The 23,693-nt window shown below is 43.5% G+C and overlaps 1 protein-coding gene across 1 annotated transcript in view; it reads right to left on the reverse strand.

Annotated features, from left to right (window-relative positions):
• Positions 1 to 6,235: 6,235 nt before the first annotated feature.
• BOD1L1 (biorientation of chromosomes in cell division 1 like 1) overlaps positions 6,236 to 23,693 on the reverse strand; it is a 53,287-nt gene continuing 35,829 nt past the window's right edge. Inside the window, exons 15-26 of the mRNA XM_032399948.1 lie at positions 22,808 to 22,878; positions 22,131 to 22,203; positions 20,610 to 20,689; positions 18,859 to 18,943; positions 18,446 to 18,519; positions 17,077 to 17,152; positions 16,849 to 16,883; positions 15,759 to 15,804; positions 13,619 to 13,668; positions 13,437 to 13,521; positions 12,870 to 13,023; positions 6,236 to 7,618 (exon numbers count right to left, since the gene is read on the reverse strand). Coding sequence (XP_032255839.1) covers positions 7,501 to 7,618; positions 12,870 to 13,023; positions 13,437 to 13,521; positions 13,619 to 13,668; positions 15,759 to 15,804; positions 16,849 to 16,883; positions 17,077 to 17,152; positions 18,446 to 18,519; positions 18,859 to 18,943; positions 20,610 to 20,689; positions 22,131 to 22,203; positions 22,808 to 22,878 — 947 coding nt within the window. The 3' untranslated portion in view covers positions 6,236 to 7,500. The remainder of the gene's footprint in view (positions 7,619 to 12,869; positions 13,024 to 13,436; positions 13,522 to 13,618; positions 13,669 to 15,758; positions 15,805 to 16,848; positions 16,884 to 17,076; positions 17,153 to 18,445; positions 18,520 to 18,858; positions 18,944 to 20,609; positions 20,690 to 22,130; positions 22,204 to 22,807; positions 22,879 to 23,693) is intronic.

Below are 23,693 nucleotides of genomic sequence, written 5' to 3' on the forward strand. Positions count from 1 at the left end.
TAACCATCTGAAGAGGGCTGTTCCATGACTGAAACATCTTCCTTCTGTGTAAGGAATGGAGCTGCAGGTGGTTTTCAGAGACCTGCGCTCATCAGGGCACATGCGTGTCCTGATGAGAAAGGGCTGAGGAAGTAGGATCTGGCCCAGACCTCCATGCTGTCTTTGTGCCCAGCAACTACGTGTGTTCTTGACCTTATCAGTAACACTTGATGCTGGGTAAAAGCTCCGACGTAGATGAGTCTGATTTGACAGTTGGTCCTTCATGTCATTACAGAGGCCATTTCTCAGAACGCTACCTGTGCTTTGTCAACATAGGGGAGTAAACAACAGATGAAGATGTTCGATACAGGCCCTAAGGGATCCAAGAGATGAGTGAAGGGCATCCCCGGGGCAGTGGTTAGAGGACCCCAGGATGAGGGGCTGGCCAGTCGGCACTGGAGAAGCATGACCCAAGAGACGGTAGGTGGAGAGCTGGCTTCAGCAAGATGCCTTCTGGGTTTCGGCTGGGAGAACTTGGCTAGATTTCTTCGCAGACTTGGCTGGCCCAGATGTCACGTGAATACAGCCCTCGCTTTCCTCTCCATACCCTAAAGGAGAGAGGCAAAACATCAAAACTTGTAGAATATCTATTTGATCTCGATCTTAAGACACAACAAGAGCTAACTACAAAATGAAATTTATATTCAATTACATTAAAATTAAAAACCGTTCACCAAAAGTACCACAAAGAAAGTGAAAGATAAACCACGCAATATATGTATTGTGTGCACGTGTGTGGTGTGTGCATGTATATGCGTGTGTGTGGTGTGTGCGTGTTTGAGGGGGTGGTATTTGTGACACATATACACAAAGGATATTGCCCTGAATACCAGAGATATATATTTATATACATATATAAATATATCTATATTTGAGGGGGGAGAGGGGCAGAGGGAGAGGGAGAGAGAAACCCAAGCAGGCTGGGCGCTGAGCCTGACATAGGGCTCGATCCCACAACGCTGAGATCAGACCCCAGCCAAAACCAAGAGTCAGATATTTAACTGACTGCACCACCCAGGCGCCCCATATTTATATCTTTATATAAAAATATATAAAGAACTCTCACAAATCAATAAGAAAAACACAAAGAACCAAATGGGAAAATGAACACAAGTCAGGAACAGGCATTTCATAGAAGAGGAAATAAGATGGAAAATAAATACATGAAAAGATACTCAATCTTTCTTGAAACCCGTGCAAATAAAAATCCCAAATAGGCAGGGGCGCCTGGGTGGCTCGGTCGTTAAGCGCCTGCCTTCAGCTCAGGTCATGATCCCAGGGTCCTGGGATCGAGCCCCGCATCGGGCTCTCTGCTCAGCGGGGAGCCTACTTCTCCCTCTCCCACTCCCCCTGCTTGTGTTCCCTCTCTCGCTATGTCTCTCTCTGTCAAATACATAAATAAAATCTTAAAAAAAAAAAAAAAATCCCAAATAGCCAAAAATCGAGAAGTCCTAAACTTACAAAGTGTCAAGCAAGAGAAGTATCCAGCTGGTAGGAGTACACGGTGGTAAAAACATTTGGGGGACACTTTGACGTTTCCTTGCAAAGCTGAAAACATTCCTACTCTAGACATTAGTAGTTTTACCCCTGGAGCAGAAAGCTGGGTGTGTCTTGGTGTGGAAAATGGGGACATACTGATTTTCTAGTTGTCAGAGTGGCTGGCTGACCTGGTCCTCTGGTTCACAGGCTGATGGTCTCCTCAGGCAGCAACCAGCCTGGTCCTTCTGCTTACTTCTGTGTGCCTACAAATATAATTTTCTGTATGTACAATGATATTAATAACTTTGGGAAGGTCTGCCTACAACATATTCATAGAATACTCATAGCACCATTGTTTAACCCTGGGAATAGCACAAAGACCAGGACCAGGCAATTAAATGGCTTTACTCTATTGCGATACCGGCTTTCAGTGGAATACTAGACAGCAGTGAAAGTGAACTAACTACTCCATCACTGGAGATGAATTTCAAAACACAGTGTAAAAGAAAAAAGCATGTCTCAAATGATCCTTAAAATATGATTTATGTAAAGTGTAAAAACATTCACAACTTAAAATGTGTAGGGTTTTATACATATGTAGTAAAATGAAGTATTTAGAATGTTGGTAACCTTGGGGACGTGCGGAAGCATCCAAGGTATTGCTATTATTCTCTGTCTCGGGCTGAAGGGTGGGTAAATGGGATTTTTAAAAACCAGTTGTTTATATCATGTGTTGTACATATATAAGTACATTATATGTATGTACATATATACATTATATATAATCTTATATCACGTGCATATACACATGATATATCCATACTTACATGTCATATATATTAGACATATAATATTCTTATTACCTACTTGCATATATATCATATGTATGTACATATATTTTATATATATATGTAAAAGCTCTCTATCCTTTTGATTATAAGAAATATTCCATAAAGTTGTATAATATTTTTAAAAGGGCATAAAAAAGTAGATACATAAAATCTCATTTTTGTAAAAAATGTATCTACGTATTTCATTGATTTGAAGGCACACTTTTTCCTCCCACAGTTTAACACCTGTGAAATTAGAAAGTATCTTAAAATTGCTACTGAACAAGCAGCACTTAGGCTATAGTTGTTGTTGTCACGTGTGTTCTTGTTTCTAACTATTGATATTGCTGTCACTTAATTATGTGCATCATTGATTCTATGCGCTTTGATTTTAAACACCACTTAAAATGTCTTTAAAAAGATTTCATTATGATTTGACATCAAACCAGAAGTACTGTGGACTCAGAAAGTCACAGGAACCTGGTGGCTAAGAAATACATTTTATGTCAGGGAGGTAAATAGTGTTGGAGAAATACCTGGGATCTCACCTTTTCTTGCAAAGGAACAACCTAGTGTCTTCTGAGACCTAAGAAAGGAAGACATTCCAGGGTAGGTGAGGCTGTTGCATTTGTGCAAAGGAATTACCCAGGTGCATTCCCAGGCACACAGCTAACGGCGAGAGGAATCATGAAATCCCCTGGAGAAGAGGAAAGACATTTCAAAGCAACACAAGTGGCCATGAGGGATTCACATATCTGGTGAGACTGTGATTAATTTTTTTTTTTTTTTTAAGATTTTATTTACTTATTTGACAGAGTGAGAGATAGCGAGAGCAGGAACACAAGCAGGGGGAGAGGGAGAGGGAGAAGCAGGCTTCCCGCCGAGCAGGGAGCCCGATGTGGGGCTCGATCCCAGGACCCTGGGATCATGACCTGAGCCGAAGGCAGACGCTTAACGACTGAGCCACCCAGGCGCCCAAGACTGTGATTAATTTTTGTGTCATACTTTTAGGTTTTTTTTTTTCTTAGCAGTATATAAAGTAATGATACATTTTATAGTCAACAGCATCTTAGATGAGATGAAATATAGTATATGGGTTTTGCACATATATAAATAGAAAAGTCTGGAGGAATTGGGTATCAAAGAAATAGTATATCTGACTTGTGGGTTTATAAGTGATTTTTTGTCATCTTTGCCTACTGTTTTTTTTTTAAATTTTTCTACAACAAAGACATTACTTTGAGAGCAAAAATACTATTATTTAGCAACATTCAGATTTTATATCATTTGTTAAAAAAAAAGTCAAGCATACAACTAAGAGAATGTGATGAAACTAGCCGACGTGCGCCCACAGGTCACCCGGGTCCTGCCGCGGCAGGCACTGGGGGGGCTGCTCCGTGGACAAAGCTCTGACGAGACTCACAGCATCCCGGTTCCAGTCCTAGCAACGTGTCATGCGTGTGTTCTTAAAAGTGAGTTCTGTAACCTCTGAGCTTCACCTCTCCCAACTGTAAAGTAGGGGGTCTGATGCTCCTTCACAGCCTTCACAGGGCTGTTCACAACTGAGTGAATAGTTTTCAAAGTTTTGTGTATCATCAATGTCCATGGATGTTGAATTAAGTTTGCGTGTGCACGAATGTGTGTTGGGGTGAGGAAACAGGGGTTTTAGGTTTCATAACAATGGAAAAAGTTAACCCGATTTCTTGGAAATTTGTGTGTACTAGTAATGTGCCCCATGAATTTCTCAGAAGGGCTGCAGTGTGAGGAGTAGCTCTTGGGACTAGTGTTCTGTGTGATGTAGAGCTATATTGTGATTATCTGTATGGACCTTCTCCAGGAAGTTTCTGGAAGGTTGACTTGGTAGTAGAAATGGCACCTGTCATCACCTCCAGTTCTCCCCGATGCTCAGCTTTCAAAATGTTCTCTTCTCTAGGTTCTAACTTTTCTTAAAGCTCTATTTTAGGGGCGCCTGGGTGGCTCAGTCGTTAAGCGTCTGCCTTCGGCTCAGGTCGTGATCCCAGGACCCTGGGATCGAGCCCCACATCAGGCTCCCTGCTCGGCGGGAAGCCTGCTTCTCCCTCTCCCACTCCCCCTGCTTGTGTTCCCTCTCTCACCGTGTCTCTCTCTGTCAAATAAATAAATAAAATCTTAAAAAACAAAAAACAAAACAAAAAACCCCCTTTATTTTATACTTTAAAACCAAACCAAACCGAACCCAAAACCACACTCTTCCTCTTGTCTGTCAGGAGTTAGTCCTTCATCTGGCTTCCCTTAGGAAGGAAATTTTCTTCCCCTGCCGCGTCCCGTGACTGGACACAAACCCCAGTGCAGCAGAGCTGTCTGCTCCGTGGGGTCGTCACCCCGCAAGCCTTGCATCCCTGGTGTTGGGCATGGCGCAGGAGCTCGCCGGCGGGGAGATGCGGCTCTAAAACCATTTCCTTCCCCGGAGAGAAGCGTCTGTCCGCGGATAATGAAAACCACCTTGTTCTTGATTTAATCATACGATGATAGCTAAGCAGTCATTCGGGAAAATGTAAAGTGCTCTTGCACGTAGGATCAATAAGAGACATGAAAATAAAATACAGAAAGCAATCCTTTTCAGCATTTCTGAATTCGAATCAACCCCCCAATCTCAAATCGGTTAGGTTTATGTTGCAAGGCTGTTTGGGGTAAACCTCCACTAGAGGACGGTCCTCAGGTTGGTGGGCCTGCTGCCGAGGTGCGTCAGCGCCCCTCCCGCGGGGCCTTGCACAAAGAACCCTGACCCGGGGGTTAGAAGCCTTCAGTCCCGACTTTGCCACCGACCACTCTGAGTGTGAGATCCTGTCAGGAAGAGGAACGCCACGGGATGGCCGTTTCTAATTGGGGTGCTTAGGACAAGCCATCGTTAGCAGGTGCTAGCCTTTGAACAGTCTAGGTGGTGGTGGTGGCCGAGGGTTGTAATGCCGAGAGGCCTGAAGGAGGGAGGGGACCGTGGCTGTGGGCTACCGCTCCCGCTGAAGAGGGCTTAGCCCCATCACTTTCCATCAGGGGCACTCTTGCTGGCTTGTCCCAGCCCCGTCTCAGGTCCGAGAAGGGGGAGAGCAGACGTGCTGCTGTCCGGGTTGTTCGTGGAGCAGCAGTGAGCCGAGAGCAGGCAGCGGCGAGGATGGCGATGGCCTGGTGTTCCTGGGCGTCTGCAGGGGAGGCTGCGGGCACCTGGCACACACGTTTGTGGGGAGGCCAGGGCCGTTCTGTGCACTGCACAAGGTGCAGCACTGCCAACCCTCCTACTGCATACCACAGGACCACGTTATCAGGACGCCCGAGGACGGCAGCAGTGCCCGGGCCCCCAGGGCGGCATCTCCTTCCTACCTGGGTTTCAGAACAACTGGAAGCCAAATGGTCTAGTTAACGCCAGGAAGTTCCGTATGCCAGGGCCAAAATATTTAGTTCCGACCTTATTAGGAGGCAGCATGTCCTCCCAACCCAGCTGCTTAGTCCCTGTGAGGTCAGGCCCAGAGCAGGCGTGGCTAAACTGAACACGCTGCTCCCACGCTGGGAACGCATCTTCGGGTGTGCACTTCTGGTGAACCAACCTCAAACTCACAGTGCAGATTGTTGGCCAAGGACTTTGGAGTCTGGGAACCTACCCTGGCTTCTCTTGACTAACTAAGAAAAATCACTTTAGCTTTTTGGGCTTTGGTTAAATTCATCTTGTTCCTTGTCTCCAAGGTCCCTTCCAGATCCAACATTCAATTCTACCAAGAGGCCATCACGGACTCATATTTGAACGTGAAAATGGAACAACATACCTAAGACCAAGTATCTGGAGAGAAGAAATGGTTTCCACAGGGAGAAAATTTAAAATACAGAAAAAAAATTCTTACCACTCAAGTTTTGGAAACATTTTATAATTTATATATAAAATCTTGTAAGAAACCATGTAAAATGACAGAAATATCCACCTTACATTAAGAGTCAAAAAAAATACACACACACTGGATGTAAATTTTAATTATAAAACAATATGAACAAAACATTTTAAAATAATCTCAATTATTTGGCAACTCATCACATCATTGCTAGAGACAAATTTGATCTTAAGAAAAATTTAATTTTATGAAAAACTTAAGTTGGACAGTTTGTTCATATGGGAGTTAAAACATGTTTAAAAAAGAATCTGGCAATAAAGCCAGTTTCTGTCCGAAAATAACTGCGTATAAAACAACATAAAATCCTGAAGCTTGATAAGACAGGAGTGACCTAATCTCGATGCGCTTCCCTTCACTGAAAAGGACAGTTTGGAAGGAGAACAGGCAGAAGCCTCGGAAGAGCAGAGGGAGGAACGAACAGTGACAGAGGCATGTTTACTGCAGGTGACAGCATGTAACTTTACCTGAACCAGAACCTCTCACGCCAGTGGGGCTGGAAGTAAAGTCACAGATGCGAGCATATCTAAAAACAAGTTACATTCTTAAAAACAGTCACAAATGTGAACAGAAAAGCAATGCAGACCCTTTCTTGAGCTAAACTACTTCACTTGGATACATGCGAGAAGATTCTGTATTTCCTGCCAGATCATATTCAGAGAGTTACAAGGCAGGCAGCAGCCTAAAACATTTCTACTAATGACTGCATAGCATTTAAAACCCCTTTTTTATAAAAAAAAAATAATAAAATAAAATAAACAGATATATAGTAAAGTTCACAGATAAGTTTTCTCTGTAAAATAAATAAAGTGTTCATTGATTAGCATCATACATAGAGTAAAATACAACCTATTTTTACATGTTTATATACTGTACACAGATTACCAGTAGGCAGCCTGGTGTCTGATGGGCTGGAAGGGTTTGCATTAGTGATGTGTCACATCGGGAAATCCCAATTTCAAATGTTAAAATATACAACTACTTTGTTTTGAGTTCAGATACAAAGTAAACTTATTTTCCTTTATCTGAAATAAATGTACATAATATCTTCTATGAACAATAGTTTATAAAGCTGTTTAAAACAGAACAAGAAAAAGCTTGCACCTAGGAACTTAAGAGCACATGCATGTCCTTTCCCTGGTTAAAAAAAAAAAAAAAAAAAAAAAAAGCTTATGGCCCCGAGGCTTGATTCTCTTCTCTCGGCTGTGTCCCCGACAAGCCAGGGGCAGTGGAGGCCAGGATTACCGCTTGGCCTTCTTCGAAGGGGCTTCTTCCACCCTCTGCTGGCCTCTGGTTCGGGCTCCGGGGGGGCTGGCTTCCCTCTTGCGCTTGCTAGAAGGGGACAGCTGGGCCTTCGATCTGCAGTGAACAAAAGTCAAGGCAGTGGTGAGAGCTGAAAGGAGCAGCTTCGGTAATTTGGGAGTTTTTTAAAACAGGGAAGGTTTTTGCAGCACCTGAGAGCCAGGAGGAGAAAACCCGGGTCACGTTTATATGGGAAGAGGAGACTCTAGAAGAACACTGCTAATGGGTCATCTGCTGACCGGCTCACACCCAAACGGCAGAGAGGAGGAGCTCAGAGGCCCGTGCTCCGGTTCCAGCTCGGTCACACTCCCGGTGCAGACCTGGGTCAATCTACCTTCTTCTCTGGGTCCTGGTTCTTTCATTTACAAAACAATCAGCAGCCAGTCCTCCCCGCGCTGTCCCAAGCTGAGGCGAACAGCAGGAGCATAGGACCGTGGACCACGGCTGGCCGGTGCCCAATCATGTCTTACGGGACAATGTCACGGAGAAGAGCCAGCAGTGTTAGAAAAGGTATGGCAATTCCAGAGCAGCCTTCTGGCCAACCTCCCTGCCACCAGCCTATCCCCGCTCTCCCATCTGCCAGAATTATCTGCAAATCCCAATGAATCAAGTTACTGTCCTGTTTGTCTATTACATGTATATTCCTCTTGACTACCTGATGCTCTCAGGATAAAGTCATCCTGAGAATTCACAAAGTCCTTTATAATTTGCCCTGACCTCTGCAGCACCCTGGGCTATAAGTCCTGCCAAAGTACGGCCATTCCCAAGCACAGGACATTCTGTCACATTTTCATGCTTTGGCATGTGAGTTTTTAGAGAATCACCCCACACCTCCCACCTAGCAAACGTCCTTGTCTTTAAGCCCCAGTTCAAAAGCAAGTCCTTCGGGAAAGCCTTCCTCATCACAGAGCAAGCTGCTCTCTGGAAATCCCACGGCACTGTGTGTCACCAGAGCGCTCACCACTGTGATGTACCTGCTGGTTTTTTCCAACTGTAGGCTACAGTCATTATTTTAAAACAACATGCAAATAGACCACAGTAGAAAATACCACTGGTGTGACGTCTATCAAATCTGGTTCATGAGCACTTTGTTGCAGGGACAGGGGCAGAACGTGAGCACTCTGCAAGTACACTGCAACAGTCTCAGTGTGGCCGGTGCCAAAAAATCTTGCAAGTCACGGACACATGTCTCCCTGGCTAGGATGCTTCTCCACGGCAGCTGCTGGGTCTTACTCCTTTTCCTCTCCCCAGCACCTCGCACAAAGGCACATGTCAGCAAGCGGCCATGGTTCTATCCATGAAGGAAAAGGCCTGGAAAATCAAAATTGCAGGAGATGGACCAATGGGGCTGCACGGACAGAAAGGCAGGTCTTGCTTATGGTTCTTTTGACGGCACAAGTAAATACACTCAAACCGAGTCACGTACTGCCGTACAGGACGCAGAGTCCGCAGATACGCACGCGTGGGGCAGGGCTGACGAGCAGGGTTTGCTGCTCTCCTGTCCGGGCCGTGGCAGGGAGAGCCGCCGGCCGCCCACTCGGCACCTACCCGGCGAGCAGCTGGCGCGCCAGCGCTGTGCTGGACGCCACGTGGCAGGGACAACAGCGGGGAGTCGGGGTGCCTCTCCCGGGCCGTGCGAGCTCGGGGGGTCAGCCAGGCCCCTGCCCGCACCCGACGTGGCGTGGTCTGTGACCAGCAGCACCAGCACCACCTGGGCGCTGTTAGAAGTGCAGACTCTCAGGCCCACCAGACCTACAGAACCAGAACCTTAGCACTGAGTCTCCCCAACTGGTCTGCAAGTCCATTTTGAGAAATACAGACCAGACCTTCCTGAGATTCCTTCCCTCACTTATAAAATAAGGATAAATACAACATTTCACTTAATGAGGATAAAATGGGAGAATCCATATGAAAGATGCCTGGCACTTTCGTGCGCTTCCCTTTCTAGAACACGGGGCTGAGAACACGTGCCTACATTACTGTACGCCAGGAAGATCAGCGGTTGTAAGAGACGTCACAACAGTTTTTGTACACTGTGAAGGGTCTTTTTATCTGTTGCTGCTATAATGTACAGAAAGTAAGACACGACCCGCATCTCAGGGAAGAAGCTTGGAGTTCAGAGAGGGCACACACCACCATCCTGGGCACAGCAGGCCGGAAGCGCCGTGGGAAGGACAGAGGGACGGAAGCAGCGGGGGCCTCCTGAGGAGGGAGCGTGAAGCTTGGCAGCGCCTGGCTTGCCGGCGGCCGACGGCGAGGGCACTCAAGGACCAGCACAAGCCAAAAGGAGGGCTGGCGCAGCCTGTGGGAAGCTCGTAAGGTGAATGAGGCTGCGGACCGTGGGAGCCGGCCAGGGGCTGAGCCCAAGGGGCTGTTTTACTGTTACCCCGTCACCTCTCCAACACTCTGGCTAAAGCAGAAACATTCTGGGCTGTGACGCGACTGGCCACGCGGTGCCGGTTTAGCCAAGTCCTCGGACCTGCACCCACACGGAAGGAAACACGCCTCGCCTTTGGTCTCGGTGGACGGGAGTCAGTGCATAAGGCTCACAAGGCTCAAAGGCAAGTCTGGAGGAGGCCGTGAAGCGAGGCCCGAGGTTCCTTCTGCAGCCCCTGCAATATCTGCTGGAGTAGGTTTCCATTTGGAAAACCAATGATGCCCAAAAGACAGTTACCTGGCAAGAGAAAAGTCTTAAAGGAACTTGGGAAGAAAACATTACCATACAAAAACAGTCTCTGGGGATTAAAAATGACTTCAAGTGTAAGCAGGGACTTACCTTCCTAATAGGGGAGATTTACTAACTTTTTCGCAGGTAGGTAACTTCTCTTTTGCTAACATTTGGCGATTTCTAGCAGAAATGGTTTCTGGGCTGCCAAGCGTGGATGCTGCACATGCTGATGGCCTGCTATGATGCTTTCTGAAACAGATGACAGAAACACCGGGCAGCGGTACCCTGAACACGCCGGGCCCGGGGCCTCTGCAGGAAGGACGACGCTCCTCGAGGGTGAGTCAGAGAATGGGGACGAAAGCAAAAAATGGTTGGTTTTCTGGACTGTTGGTAAAAAGTGGGTCTGATGTCACCCACAACTAATTGCCTACATGATGGTGTCTTTGCTTTTACTCTGCGGGGTATTTTGTCATGATTTAGAGGAAGATGACTCTGTGATAATAAACAATACCCTGGCCAACAAGGTAACAATCCCTCAAGTGCTCATCAGAGTAGAACAAGGGGCCAGGACAGTACAAGGCCAGCTGGTCAGGCCCTGCGACTGGGCCAAGCAGACAACTGCACAAGGACCAGGGGACGGAAGAGCAGGCTTGCCAGCGAAACTGCAAGAGAAGGGACTTGCTGAGCTGGTGTGTGGGTCCAGCTGAGGGAACGGAGACTGGGCGCCCACAGAAGCACGTCCCCCCAGGATAAGGTGGGGCAACCCTCTTATGAGTTCATCAGCCCACGCTCTGCAGAACCTGTGCTTCCATAGGAGAGCAGATAAATTCCAGTACAAACAGGTGAGGAGGGGGATCAAAATAAGAGAAGACCTGGAAGTTGCCCTCCAATGTTTTGGGAAAAGCTGCACAGAAGCCCCAAGAGAAGAACTAGAACATGAGCAGACACCTCAGGGAGGCCAGCTTCTACCGGACACGAGGAAGAGAATGCCGAGGCAGCTTCCCGGCCCGTGGAGCCTGCAAGCAGAAAGACCTGTGCAGAGGAGATGCTGGTGTAGACAGTGAGGCACTGATCGGTCAGCAGGACTAACCCACGAAGACCCAGCCAACCTCAAGAATCTGCAATTAGGAAGATGCCAGAGCCCAGGAACCAATCGACTGATGCCAAGGAATCTAAACTAAGAGAAAAGGATCCATTTGTAAATCAAAAGTTCTTAAGGCACATTAAGGAAGAGCACTGACAGTATAAGTGATTACAGCATCATAAGTCAAGTAAGACTTGTTTTCAAAGAATGAATTTTAAAAGGCAAAGCTGACCGCTACTTTTAGACACTCCAAGAGAGCAAGAAGGCCTACAGAACTGTCCTGGATGATCTCTGCTGAGTGTTTAAGGAGGCGGTGCTGCTGGGGTGGAGTGCTCCAGCGCGCCCACCCTCTCCCATCAGCAGGAAACTTGATTCTGCCTCTTCTATTTATTTGAGTTGTTCCATCTAAAAAACAAATATGAGACCCCCACCTTACCTTCAGCCATGGGAGCTCTTAAAGTCTTGTGGCTCTAAAATCTGACTCTTTTGAGAAATCAAACCGTGGCATGAGTGGTTAATAATGTACAAGTATGAAGTGAATAGAAATCGGCTGAATAGAAGCCTTCATATAAACACAAGACATTATTACTGTAACACTATGGTGACAGGTCTAGTAAGTGATACTCTTGAAGTAAATGTCCCTGAACTTTTTGATTAATGTTGGCTAATGAAATGATAGAAGATGATACCAAATTAACAGCCTGTGAATCACCCTGAAAGTGGAAAATATTCTTGCTTTAGTAAAGTTAATAAACTGTACACGGATGCAACTCGTCTCAAAATGTGCAGTGGGGAAAAAACACTGATTGATATTAATGGGTGTGGGTGGGGGAATAATTGGCAAATAATGTTTGTTCGGACAAAGTTAAATAGGTTTTTTTCCTTTAGGACTATGCCGAGCCCCTAATATTTTAATTTGTGCTGTGACTTACGAAGGAGGAGGAACTGACCGGCATTCCCACAACTCATCTGACCGTGGCACACTTTTCTCCAGGGGCTTCTGGCTCTACTGGGGTTTGGGAGAATAAACTTTGGGAAACATGAAATTAAGTTATGTTAATAAAAAATGGTCGCATATGGGCAATCTTACATGGTCAACCTATTCCACAGCACGTGGAATTACACGAGCCCTACGACGGTGATGGGTACGCCTGCCTTCCCTCTCGCACTGGGCTGAGCGAGCTACACGTTGGGACTGTGCTGGACACAGGCTCTGCTTTCCCCCATGGGCCCAGCACAGCATCTGAGACACCTACTGAGGCTTAATAAATATCTGCACAGGAACTGAATGGGTTCCACCAAACAGGCATTTAGAACCTGGCAGACTTTGCTGGGATCCTCAACAGTGGTTTAAGATGGAAGGCGGGTTTCTCCAAGAAGAACTGCAGTGTCCGAGGGCTAAGAGCATGTGCTCTCTCTGAAGATACAAATGAAAGGAAACGGCTTACACTGTGGCTTGAGTGAGTCAAGGAAAAGAGAATCCCCTGAATGCCAAAGCTGCTGTCTGACGGAGAAGCTGGTGAAGGCCTTTGGAAGCTCTCTGTTGTCCCCGTTACCTCTGAGCCTCTGATCTGGTGGTGGACCTTGTAGTGGCTCCCGACGGCTCCTCCTCTTCCTCCTCTTCCTCTTCCTCCTCAGACTCCTGGTCTTTCTTGTCCTCAGTGGCTTCAGAAACTGATTTCTGGCGTTTTCTTTCTGGCTCTGAAGATTCTGTTCAAATAGAAGAGTAACACCTGGATTGTACAATTCCCCAAGACACTTCCAGAGGAGAGTCATGGAGTTCAGAATGTAGGATATTAGGAACTTGGAGGCAGAAGAAGTGGTTTTCCATTTCCTTTTGTTTCAGCACTTGCAATTCACAACTGTTTAACTTAATCTCAAACACATTTGGGATAGTTTACTTAGGCAGTTCACAGCCAGCATTCATGAAAAATTCACATGTACTCAGAAAAGCATCTGGGATGTACCATTTCTGACATGGGATTAGAGCCATTTCACACATATTTATGTAATATTCATACTGGCTGTGCCCCACTGGATTTTTCCTCACCCAGAGAAAAACCCTTAAAAAGGTGATTTTAAAATGGTAAGACCCCACAATTAAGAATGTGTCAGAAACATACCAGCATCATCTGACAGAGTGAGTGAACGCTTGGGCTTTCTTCCTCTCCGCCGCACACTTGCTACTGTTTTTTCTTCACCATCATCCTAGAAGCAATAAAATTAAAGTTGAAAGGATGGTTAACTGAACATATACTAAGTTGATTCCTAAAGGATATACCTTGATAAGAAAATGGACACTTACGTTGCTTATACTTCTTTCTTGTAGGGTAGTGGTTTCTTTATTGGACTCATCTTTAAGAAAAGGAAAATGTCTGCATTAACACTAGCTTAGTGTAAAATTAACTTTCAACAGCCTGGCTTGTTGTCTCTGAATGTACCAGTGCTGACTAATGCACTGTTTTACAATTTATCATTATTTTGTATCAGGAAAGCAAAGTTTGTGTCAAAATACCTAGCAGAAAGTACATTTGAATGCAAGTCAGGACCTCCAAATTTGCACTTCAGACTTGTCACAAATAACCTACGCAATCTGGGAAAATTACTTAAATTCCTCAAGCCTCAGTTTTTCATCTGTAAGATAAAGACCTGGGTTTGACCACCTGTATGGTCCCTTTCAGATCAAATGCTCTGCACCCAGAAAGGGAGGAGGAAAGGGACATCTGGGGAGCCCTCAAAACACACCAGGACCCACAGGTCAAAATTATAGATCTCACTGAGATCTCAACGTGGCTCCCGTTCTGTCATGACCCCACTTTGGTAGTTAGGAAAAACGAGACTTAAGTAACTTGATTTAAGCAATTTGTTCAGTCACAGAACTAATAAGTAGTGCGAAAGCTAGTTCTCTTGACTACAAACAGTTACATCAGAGCAATTAGAAAAGTACACATTTAAGCCTATTTTAGGTTGTGTACGCCTATTCTTTATATATTTGCTTTCTGTAGATGTTACAGTTTCCTGACAACATATCTTGGGAAAAAAATGAAGTTTACTTTAATGCACTGTTTGAAGTTAAAGTTATGAGGATGTTCCCTAGACACTCGACAACCCAAAGGTACTTCTCACTGGTGGTGAGGTCCATGTATTACCCTTTTTGCAAGTTCAGTACACTGATGTAGACAGAAGAATTACACCAAGAAGGCTGACAGCGAAGAAGCCTGTCTTAATGGGTCATCATTACCCAGACTCGGAAAATCACTGCCAAACCCCAAAACATTAATCACACAGCTCAAATTAGAGTCCTTACAGGGCATTCAAATTATAAAGGTTTCTTGTTGTATGGATTAAAAATATTATAAAATTATGAATAAAAACTGGTTAAAAACCAAACAGAAGCAGAATCTCCCCTTGCAAAAAAAATAATAAATCAACCTTAATTTTCGAAGAGACAAGAAAAACTGAAATACGATCACAAGATCACACACAGTTAACTATGTGGAAAGGTTTCTAAATTACATTATTTGTTTACCTTGATGAGAATATGCACTTTCCTGATCTAACCAGCTATTTATTTTATCCAAAACAGTCGTCACATTCATCTTTTTTGCCTATGCCAACCCTTTAAAACCCACCAAAAGGCCTTGCTGCCTTTTTTAAAAAAAAAGATTTTGAGAGAGAGCGAGAGAAAGAGCAGGTGTGCGGAGGGTAGCGGCAGAGGGAGAGGGAGAAAGAGTCTCAAGCAGATTTCCTGATGAGCCTGGAGCCTGACATGGGGCTTGATCTCATGAGCCTGGGATCGTGACCTGAGCCAAAATCAAGAGTTGGATGCTTAACCAACTGAACTACAGGCGCCCTGGTCTTCTTGTTTTTATGTAAAAAAATTTTAACGATGAAATTAATATATACACATTGTAAAAATTCTGGAAAATTCAGGGAATGGTAACAACATGGAATGTTCCTATTATCCCACCACCCAGAGCCAATCATTGTCAACATTTTGGATTATTTTTCTCCTTGGAATGAGGACAAAAATAACTGAAACAGTTTTATCTCTTGCACTCTGGCTTTAGAAGCTACACAGGCTGCTTTCAAAATTCTTCTCCTGAGAATAGGCTCTTGAGTAAACTCCCGTCTTCCTGGTAAGAGTGCCTAGTTCCAGGCTGATCTACTTCTCCCTTAAACATATCCAGTAAATTATGATTTGGACACAGCAGCGTCATCCCTATTTTACTCTTTGTTGCCTTCACCCTCCTCTCTGGAGGCTTCCAAAACCAAGAAGGGCTCAGATCACAAGAAAAGCCAACAGTTGTAGTCTCCCATGGCTACAAGGACAACCGTTTTAACCAACTTCATTGAGAAACAATGAAACTCTAAAACCGTCCCCACAGCCAGCTGCCCTCGCCCCTTCCTTAGATCCCACGCAGAGCAATGCTCTAGGTACACACCTGTCTGTGTTAATTTTGGTTTGCCGCCAGGTGGAGACTGTTCTACCTAAATTTAAACCAACAAAAAACTGAAGTCAGCAGTTAGTCATCATCACAAAGAAAGTCATTCGTTCTGCAAGGCAGGTTTAGGACCTCTATCACGTAGGCAGAGTATTTGGAACCTACCTTTTGCCACTGATTAAGAATACCATGTGAATACGGATGCCATGCTTCTGAACACATGGTCTCTCGACAGGAGAATTGGGGCTGCCACGAGCCCCGTCCCCAGCCACCCTGCCGTGACGCTGGGAGAGGACCACGGGAGGTGACGTGGTCCAGCCACTGTGCATATCCCCCACGCTGTCTTACGTTCTGGCAAACGCGTTTGCCCGTGGCGCTATGGTTTTGCTGTCTTGTAATAATTCTATTGAGATGAGTACTGTAGGTACTGCTGTGCTACTTCACGTTCAAGGAAATCGGAGTCTCAAGAGGGTTACATGATCAGCCCAGTGTCACAATTCTGGGAGTGAGGGGCAGAGCTGAGGCTGGAACCTCATTTGCTTTTGGTAGGACACTGGACACAAATTTGTCCTTCTAATAATGCTGTCATGCAATGAAGTCTTGATACAATGATTTTGTTGACTACACACTTCAGGGTCAAAGATAAAGAAAGCTTAAAAAGATAAAGTGTCCCTGAGGATTTTCCTGCCTTGAAATGAGTGTGCATTTTGTTATGAAAGGAACTCCACAGACAGTAGTAAGAGGTGAGACACACTGGAGGTTTCCATAAAGAAGCCATTATCTAAAAACCGTATAAAACAACTATTTTCTCTATTTTAATCAAAGATGACCACAAGAAGGTAAGTCCCTAATTTTTATATAAGAAAACTCACATGTGAGGATGGGATCAGACTGAAGAACAATATGTTTATGTAAAGACATTAATTGAAATATTATTTAAATGGTTATTCAGTGTTTTATTTAAGGGATTATTTTAATGCTTTTCAAATATTTAAAAAAACAAAGTAGTGGGAAATACGAATACTGCAGTATACACTATCCAGGTCAAGGGCCAATACCCCCAGAGTCCTCATCTGTCACAATTACTTACAGTGACGATGCTAGTATCCGTTTTGCAGTCTTCTTCTAAAAAATAAGAAATAAAATCTCACTTAGAAAGTCAGTTTGAAAATGTCTTTTTTTAAAAGCAGGCCCCATACCCACCATGGAGCTTGAACTCACGACTCTGAGACCAAGAGCGCCACGCTCTACTGACTGAGCCAGCCAGGCGCCCCTGAAAATGTCCTGCATGTGAACCGAAAACACAACAAATACCTACTTGTTTTTAACGTTGTTTCTAAGGGGTGTTTACGAGGTCTTCCTCTTTTCCTTTTAATAATTACTGGCTGATCTTCCTAAGGGGGAAAGGAAAAAAAAGAGCAATAAAAGTTTTCAATATGAGATTTAGAGTTCCCTCCTCAGAGCTCTCCGATCCCAACTCTGTCACTTAAAAAAATACATGACCCTGTGCTTCATATTCCATCACCTGACAAACACTGAGAACTGTACTATGAATCCACGCAGTCATGAGGAATGAGAGACGATGAGGTAACGGAAGTGAGCGCTTCGTGTCCACTTTGACTTCTGCAATCAGTATGCATGTACATTTAAATTTGGATTTAGTCCTAGTCACTTGTGACCAAATGTTACCCTTTATGAAAAATAAAGGAGGCTACTGAACTTCTCACACATAAGTGTGAGAAAACAAAAAGAACTATTAAGAAGTTGTATCGGGTGGAATTTAAGAAACAAAACTGATGGACATAGGGGAAGGGAAGGAAAAATAAGATAAAAACAGAGAAGGAGGCAAACCAGAAGAGATGCTTAGCTTAACTCTAGGGAACAAACTGAGGGTTGCTGGAGGGGAGTTGGGGGAGGATGGGGTAACTGGGGCGTGGGCACTAAGGAGCGCACTTGATGTAGTGAGTGCTGGGTGTTGTATGCAACTGATGAATCACTAAATTCTACCTCTGAAACTAATAATACACTAAATGTTAACTAACTTGAATTTAAATAAAATCTAAAAAAAAGGTATCAGACAGGCAAACTTGGTAATGGTTATCTAGATGTGGCCGGTGTATAGGTTGTTTCCCTTGATTTATGGGCCTCTCTCAGGCTGGTGGATTCTGCCCCCCACTGGGCTCCCTGCAAATCCCAAGGCAGGGAGGGGGCAAGGCTGGGGCTGGCCTGCTCCTGCAGCCTCCCAGGAATCCCCCACCTGGCCTCACGACACTGGGTCCCATGGGCACCAGCTACAGGCCTTCCGCATACCCCCTGCTGTACTGCTCCCGTTTCATCCTGTGGAGACTCCAGGGCTCAGCAGCCCCGGTTCTCTGACCTAAACACTTGCCTGGCTTGGCCGTGCCCCGCTGCCAGGACAGGAACGTGACTTAAACACTGAGGTAAAGCTCTGGGCTGATCCTACGCAGTCTTGACAGAACTAGGTCTCATACAAATGTCTGGATGAAATGAAAATTAATCAAACTGACACTGATGAAATGCACAGTATGAAAGGGTGTCCCACTGCACTAAAAAAATGAACTCCTTTAAAGCATTTGACAAAAACTTTAGGGAACAGCATTTAATGCAGTTTATTTGTCGTCAGTACTTAGATATCTGAACAGGAAGATATGAAAGACATCCCCTACCTCCTGAGATTTCATGTTATCATCGTCATTCTGCTCGGTCTTTTCGCCGGCAGCTTCAGCACTGCTGTATTCGTCTGCAGAGACAGCAGAGCGCGGTTAGGGCCGGGACCACAGTCAGCCGCGTGGCCAGCAGCCCTGCCCGGGTGGCCTGCACAGCCCCAGTCACACACACACACACACACACACCATCGCAGGCCCACACCACCCAAGGTAACAAGCAGGAGTCGGCTAACTGGTAAGAAGCACACTCTGGGTTGAGTTAGGATCCAAATTCAAAATGATTCCCAAGCCCCGTGAGTATGAAGTGTATTCCCGAGGGAGTGCAAACGAGTCAACCACGGTTGAGGCCGTGAAGCCTGGTGAGAGATGAGTCTCGTCTCAAAACAATTCATCTAAGTCTGTATATTACTCACCCTTTTCGTCCATGGCCCTTGAAGCAGTGCTGTTTGTCTTAGAACTTGTTTTAGAGAATTCTTCCAAATCTCCAGTGTTCTCCTCCTGTGGAGAAGTGGAACAATAGAAGAAGCTTCTAAACCCTGCCTCCACTTGTCCTCCCCAAAGTTTTCCTTTCTATTTCAAAAACAAATTTCTAGCAGTTTTTTATAAGTTTGTTGCAGAATTTTTAAAAAGTAACTCTTTTTTCCAGCTAGTGAGGCCATACAAAGAGATACCAATTCTGAAGGCAGAACAGCATGAGATAAAGCTCAACCATAAAGCAACAAGGGCATTCTTTTTTTCCCTGCAAAATAGAATCAGTCTTTTCCTCCCTCATCCTGGATTTTATCTTTTTGAGAGAAACTCCAAAGAAGGAACTGATAGGAATTCACAACAGATTTCTTTTCTTTATTGGGTGGTGGAGGAGGGGACTAGGGGGAAGGGATAAAGGGGGAAAGTACCTAAGAGAATTTCAGGGTATCCGGCTGGGCTGATTTAGAGCAATGATCTCTCAACAGTTGAGTCATTCAGCCTTAGTTGCAAAACAGTTTTCAGCATGAAATACCAAAATGTTGTACTGTAATACTAATATAGTATGTAAAAAAACAAAAACAAAAACAAACCCACACACAAATTAAAATATAAAATTAGAATTCTGTCTTATAAACATTGAAAACATTATCTAGATGTGATTTTTTAGTGAAAATGGTTGGTATATTTTACTTAAATTCAGCATTAAAAAACTTACATGAAACTGAAGGGAAAATAAAAAGAGAACCCTTCAATATTGCTGCCTCTCTCCAAATTTAGGAGTACTGTCTCAGGATTCTTGTTCTAGATAGGGCAGGGGGAAGGATGGGGTTAAAATCCTGTTTCCTTCCTTCACCACGACCAATTGAAATTCATGACGATACACGACTCTCTCCTTGGTTGTTAAAATTCTTTTACTACTTTTTATTTAGTTCATCAGTCACTGGTGGAAAACAGAGACTTTGAACTGGTTTTAGTAAGCTAGAGTTCAACTGCATATATTTTTATAAGCTGACTTAAATACTTCTGGAACATGGTGGAAAAAATTAAATTAGGGAAAGAGAGAAAAAGGAGATGGAACTAATTCGGAATAGACAATGAGCAGCACTGAGTCTCAGAAATGGAAGCATGCCTAAGAAGAGGTATCTACCAGGAAATGGAGAAATCTGGGCCTAGAGAGCAGGAGCAGAAATAAAAATTTATGAGCCACCTCCCTGAGTCATCAGATGAAAATAAGACCATATGAAAAAAAGGCAGTGAGTGAGGCCAATCCTTGGACTACTTATCTTTTAGGGGCAGAAAGCAAAGTAGAGAGAAGGCAGGGTATTAAAACTTTAACATAATATGTATCACTGTATTTCAATGTTTTGGTGCAAGCACATCTGTGGTAAAGCATGTGACACTTTGGAAAGAAGCACCTAGAAGCCTGAAGTCAATGACATCACTGAACAGAAACCTGAGCAATGGTTATATATAAACTGTGACATTAATACACTCTTATAGTTTAAAACTATAAAGTGCAGTATTTTTTTTTTTTTTTTGCAGGACCGTGAAAAAGATACCTTTTATAATAAAGTAAATATTAGAGATACATAAAGTAAAAAGAATACTAGAAGGGAAAAAGAATATTATAGTAAGTGTTCACAGTGATGCAATTAGGTTACCCCCCAAACTTAAAATTAATACAGGGAAAGAATACCTTTGTATCTTGTGGTTCAGTTTCAGAACACTGCCTCTGTGCTGTTTCTATTTTGGAATCTAGGACATCTGGATTATCATCTGTAAATCAGTTTGGACAGAATCACAAAGGAATAAAAGCTAAATGAAAAATGAAATGCATGGTTCTATTTTAAGACAGTTTAAGACTTCTTTTTTATAGTCTTGTGATACAGTGAAGCCAAAAGTTATTCTAAATGTATTTACGTCATGTGATTTAAGCACTGAACACTGACTGTGGCCCTGGCAAAACCAAAAAAGTAAAAATATAAAAAATAAAATAAAAAATCCACAAATGCTTAGCTGACACCAATAAACCAGCAGGTTCTATGGAAAAGGCTTAGGGCATACAGAATTCCTAGAGATACTTTTAACTTCCTAAATAATTTACCACCTAGGAGATATAGCTTAGTGATTGAGACCATGGGCTTAGGAATTGGATTTACTTGGTGGGAGTAAAGTCACATCTCACCAAATCTTAATTTCTTTATAAAATGGTGATAATGGGGCGCCTGGGTGGCTCAGTTGGTTAAGCAACTGCCTTCGGCTCAGGTCATGATCCTGGAGTCCCGGGATCGAGTCCCGCATCGGGCTCCCTGCTCAGCAGGGAGTCTGCTTCTCCCTCTCCCGCTCCCCCCTCTTGTGCTCTCTCTCGCTCTCAAATAAATAAATAAAATCTTTAAAAAAAATAAAAATAAAATGGTGATAATGCCTTACTCACATAGTTATTATCAATGTGTATAAAATAACATGAATAGTACCTAAAATGTGAACTGAAGAATTAAAAAATAATTACATACTCCTAACCAAAAAAAGTAAAGTATTTATCCATTCTTTCTCACATATTACTTAATATTCATTACATTTGTACTTCATGTAAGGTATCAAAGTATGAGTCTCTGTACCATCTGATATGGTAGCCACTAGCTACATGTGGCTGTTGAAATTTAAATTAAAACTGAATGCAATTATAAATCCAGTCTTTCATTCACACTGACCACATTTAATTGCTCAAGAATCACACATGGCTAGTGTCTACTGTACTAGACAAAACAAATACAGAACACTTCCATCATTGTGGCAAGTTCTATTGGATAGCACTGTTATAGACCATGGAAAATCAATAGTATGAAGCACAGAAAGGCTATTACATGAACCTTTACTAAAGTGCTTCACTAGCTCTATGGGGCATCTTGTTGATGATATAAAATAAGGAGCTCAGTGGCACCTGGCTGGGTCCCAGGCACAGGTTACAGAGGGAGCTTGGGTTTGTGTGAGTTCCAGGGGTTGGGTCATCTGCAGGTAACAATGTAGTTTCTAAATCAAGTTCAGAAAAAACCCTGGAGGTGCCAAGCCAGTCTGGATACAAACTGGACTCCAGAGTTGTAAAAGTAAGCAATTACCCCTCTCAAAAATTTTCTATGATATTGGCCCAGTATTTTGGATGTAAAAATAATATGATCTTCAAAGATGTCTGAAAAAGGAATATATATATTCTAAATACCCAGTTCATCATCTGAAGAGGGATAATGCTTCTTTCTTTTTCTTTTAGGCATCTGTCTTTCTTCCTCTTCAACCTGGAATCAAGAATGACTATATATTAAAGTCAATAGAATTTGGAACCAATCTACTGAAATGACAGCACATTTTATTAGCTTTAGTCTTTGAAATAAGTTTTTTAAAAATCTAGAATAACACTTTCGGCATCTAGATTTGGATGAGACTTATTTTGTTAAGGTTGAGTCTTTTTTTTTGGATTTGAATGTAAATCCATACAAAACATTTAAATCTGTTTCTGGTTAGTCACTGTATTCCAACCATTCCAAAATATGTTTAAAAAAAAAAAATTTCTCCTTTTCCCATCTCTGAAGTCAAGCTATGTCTTACAATCAGTCCTAAATTTAGGACAGCATGTCCTAAATTAATTGGCACTGTTCGTCTCCTCTTTCAGTGGCCCAGCAAAGAGCTGAGCAAAGGCAGTAAGAAGTAACATTTACCCGTTCTGACAGTACAACGTGGACACATCCCAATAATTACCTACACAAGAGCATAAACAGATAAAAGTGATACGGAGATCCGTTTAATTTTTAACACATACAAAGAAGTAAAGCCTTTCTTTGTGCACCACCGAAAGCACTATGTACAGAACATGAAATACTTGAGTTTCTTATGAAAACCCACCTGTTTAGGATTTGCTTCAACGCTGTGATCTCTTAAGGCTTCTGTGTTGTCTTTTCTGCTCCTGAATATCTCTGATTAATAAATACAAAAAAGAAAAAAAAATGTTAAGTATTTATTCATTCCAATACTTATTTTAGGGGTCTGCATGGCAGCGGGAAGGACACTCTATGAATCACTGTGATGGGGTCCTTGGAGCAATCAGGCAAGCTCCGTGATGCCCATCTGTAGAATATAAGTAAACGGGTTCATGGAGGGATGAAGTCACTGGACTCTGCATAGAGACTTCAGGGCCATTTCCTTCCAGCTCATGTAGCAACACAGTGTGAAGACGTATCCAAGGAAAACAAGTAGGTATTATTTCATAGCTGTCAGATTAGCAAACGTTCACCAGGCTGGTAATACCAAACACAGGACAAGGTGTGAAGTTACAATTGGTACACCACCTGGGGACAATTTGGCACATTCGGTAAAGCTGAAGAGGTGCCCACCAACTCAGCAAGCCCACACCTAAGTTCCAGGCACACGACATATGCACTGGGAGACAGGTACAAGATCATGCACAGCAGCACTCTGCAACTGGGAAAAGCTGCAAAAAACCCAAATGTCCACCAACAAAAGCAAAAAGAGTAACAGTGGTATATTCACACAATGTAATACTAAACAGCAATTGAAATAAAGTAACTAGAGTTATACATACCACCATCACAAAATCTCAGAGCATAAGGCCAAAGGAAAAAATAAGGTGGAGACAGTTTCTCTAATGTGATACCCTTTTCCTAAAGCATGCAACATCGGGCTACATATTTTTTATGGAGATATATACAGCAATTACAGAATAGTGGTTCCCTTTTGAGCAGGATAAGAGATTGGGATCAGCGAGGCATAT

Source organism: Phoca vitulina, unplaced genomic scaffold (assembly GCF_004348235.1).
Source record: "Phoca vitulina isolate PV1807 unplaced genomic scaffold, GSC_HSeal_1.0 scaffold3, whole genome shotgun sequence".
NCBI classification, from domain to species: Eukaryota; Metazoa; Chordata; class Mammalia; order Carnivora; family Phocidae; genus Phoca; species Phoca vitulina.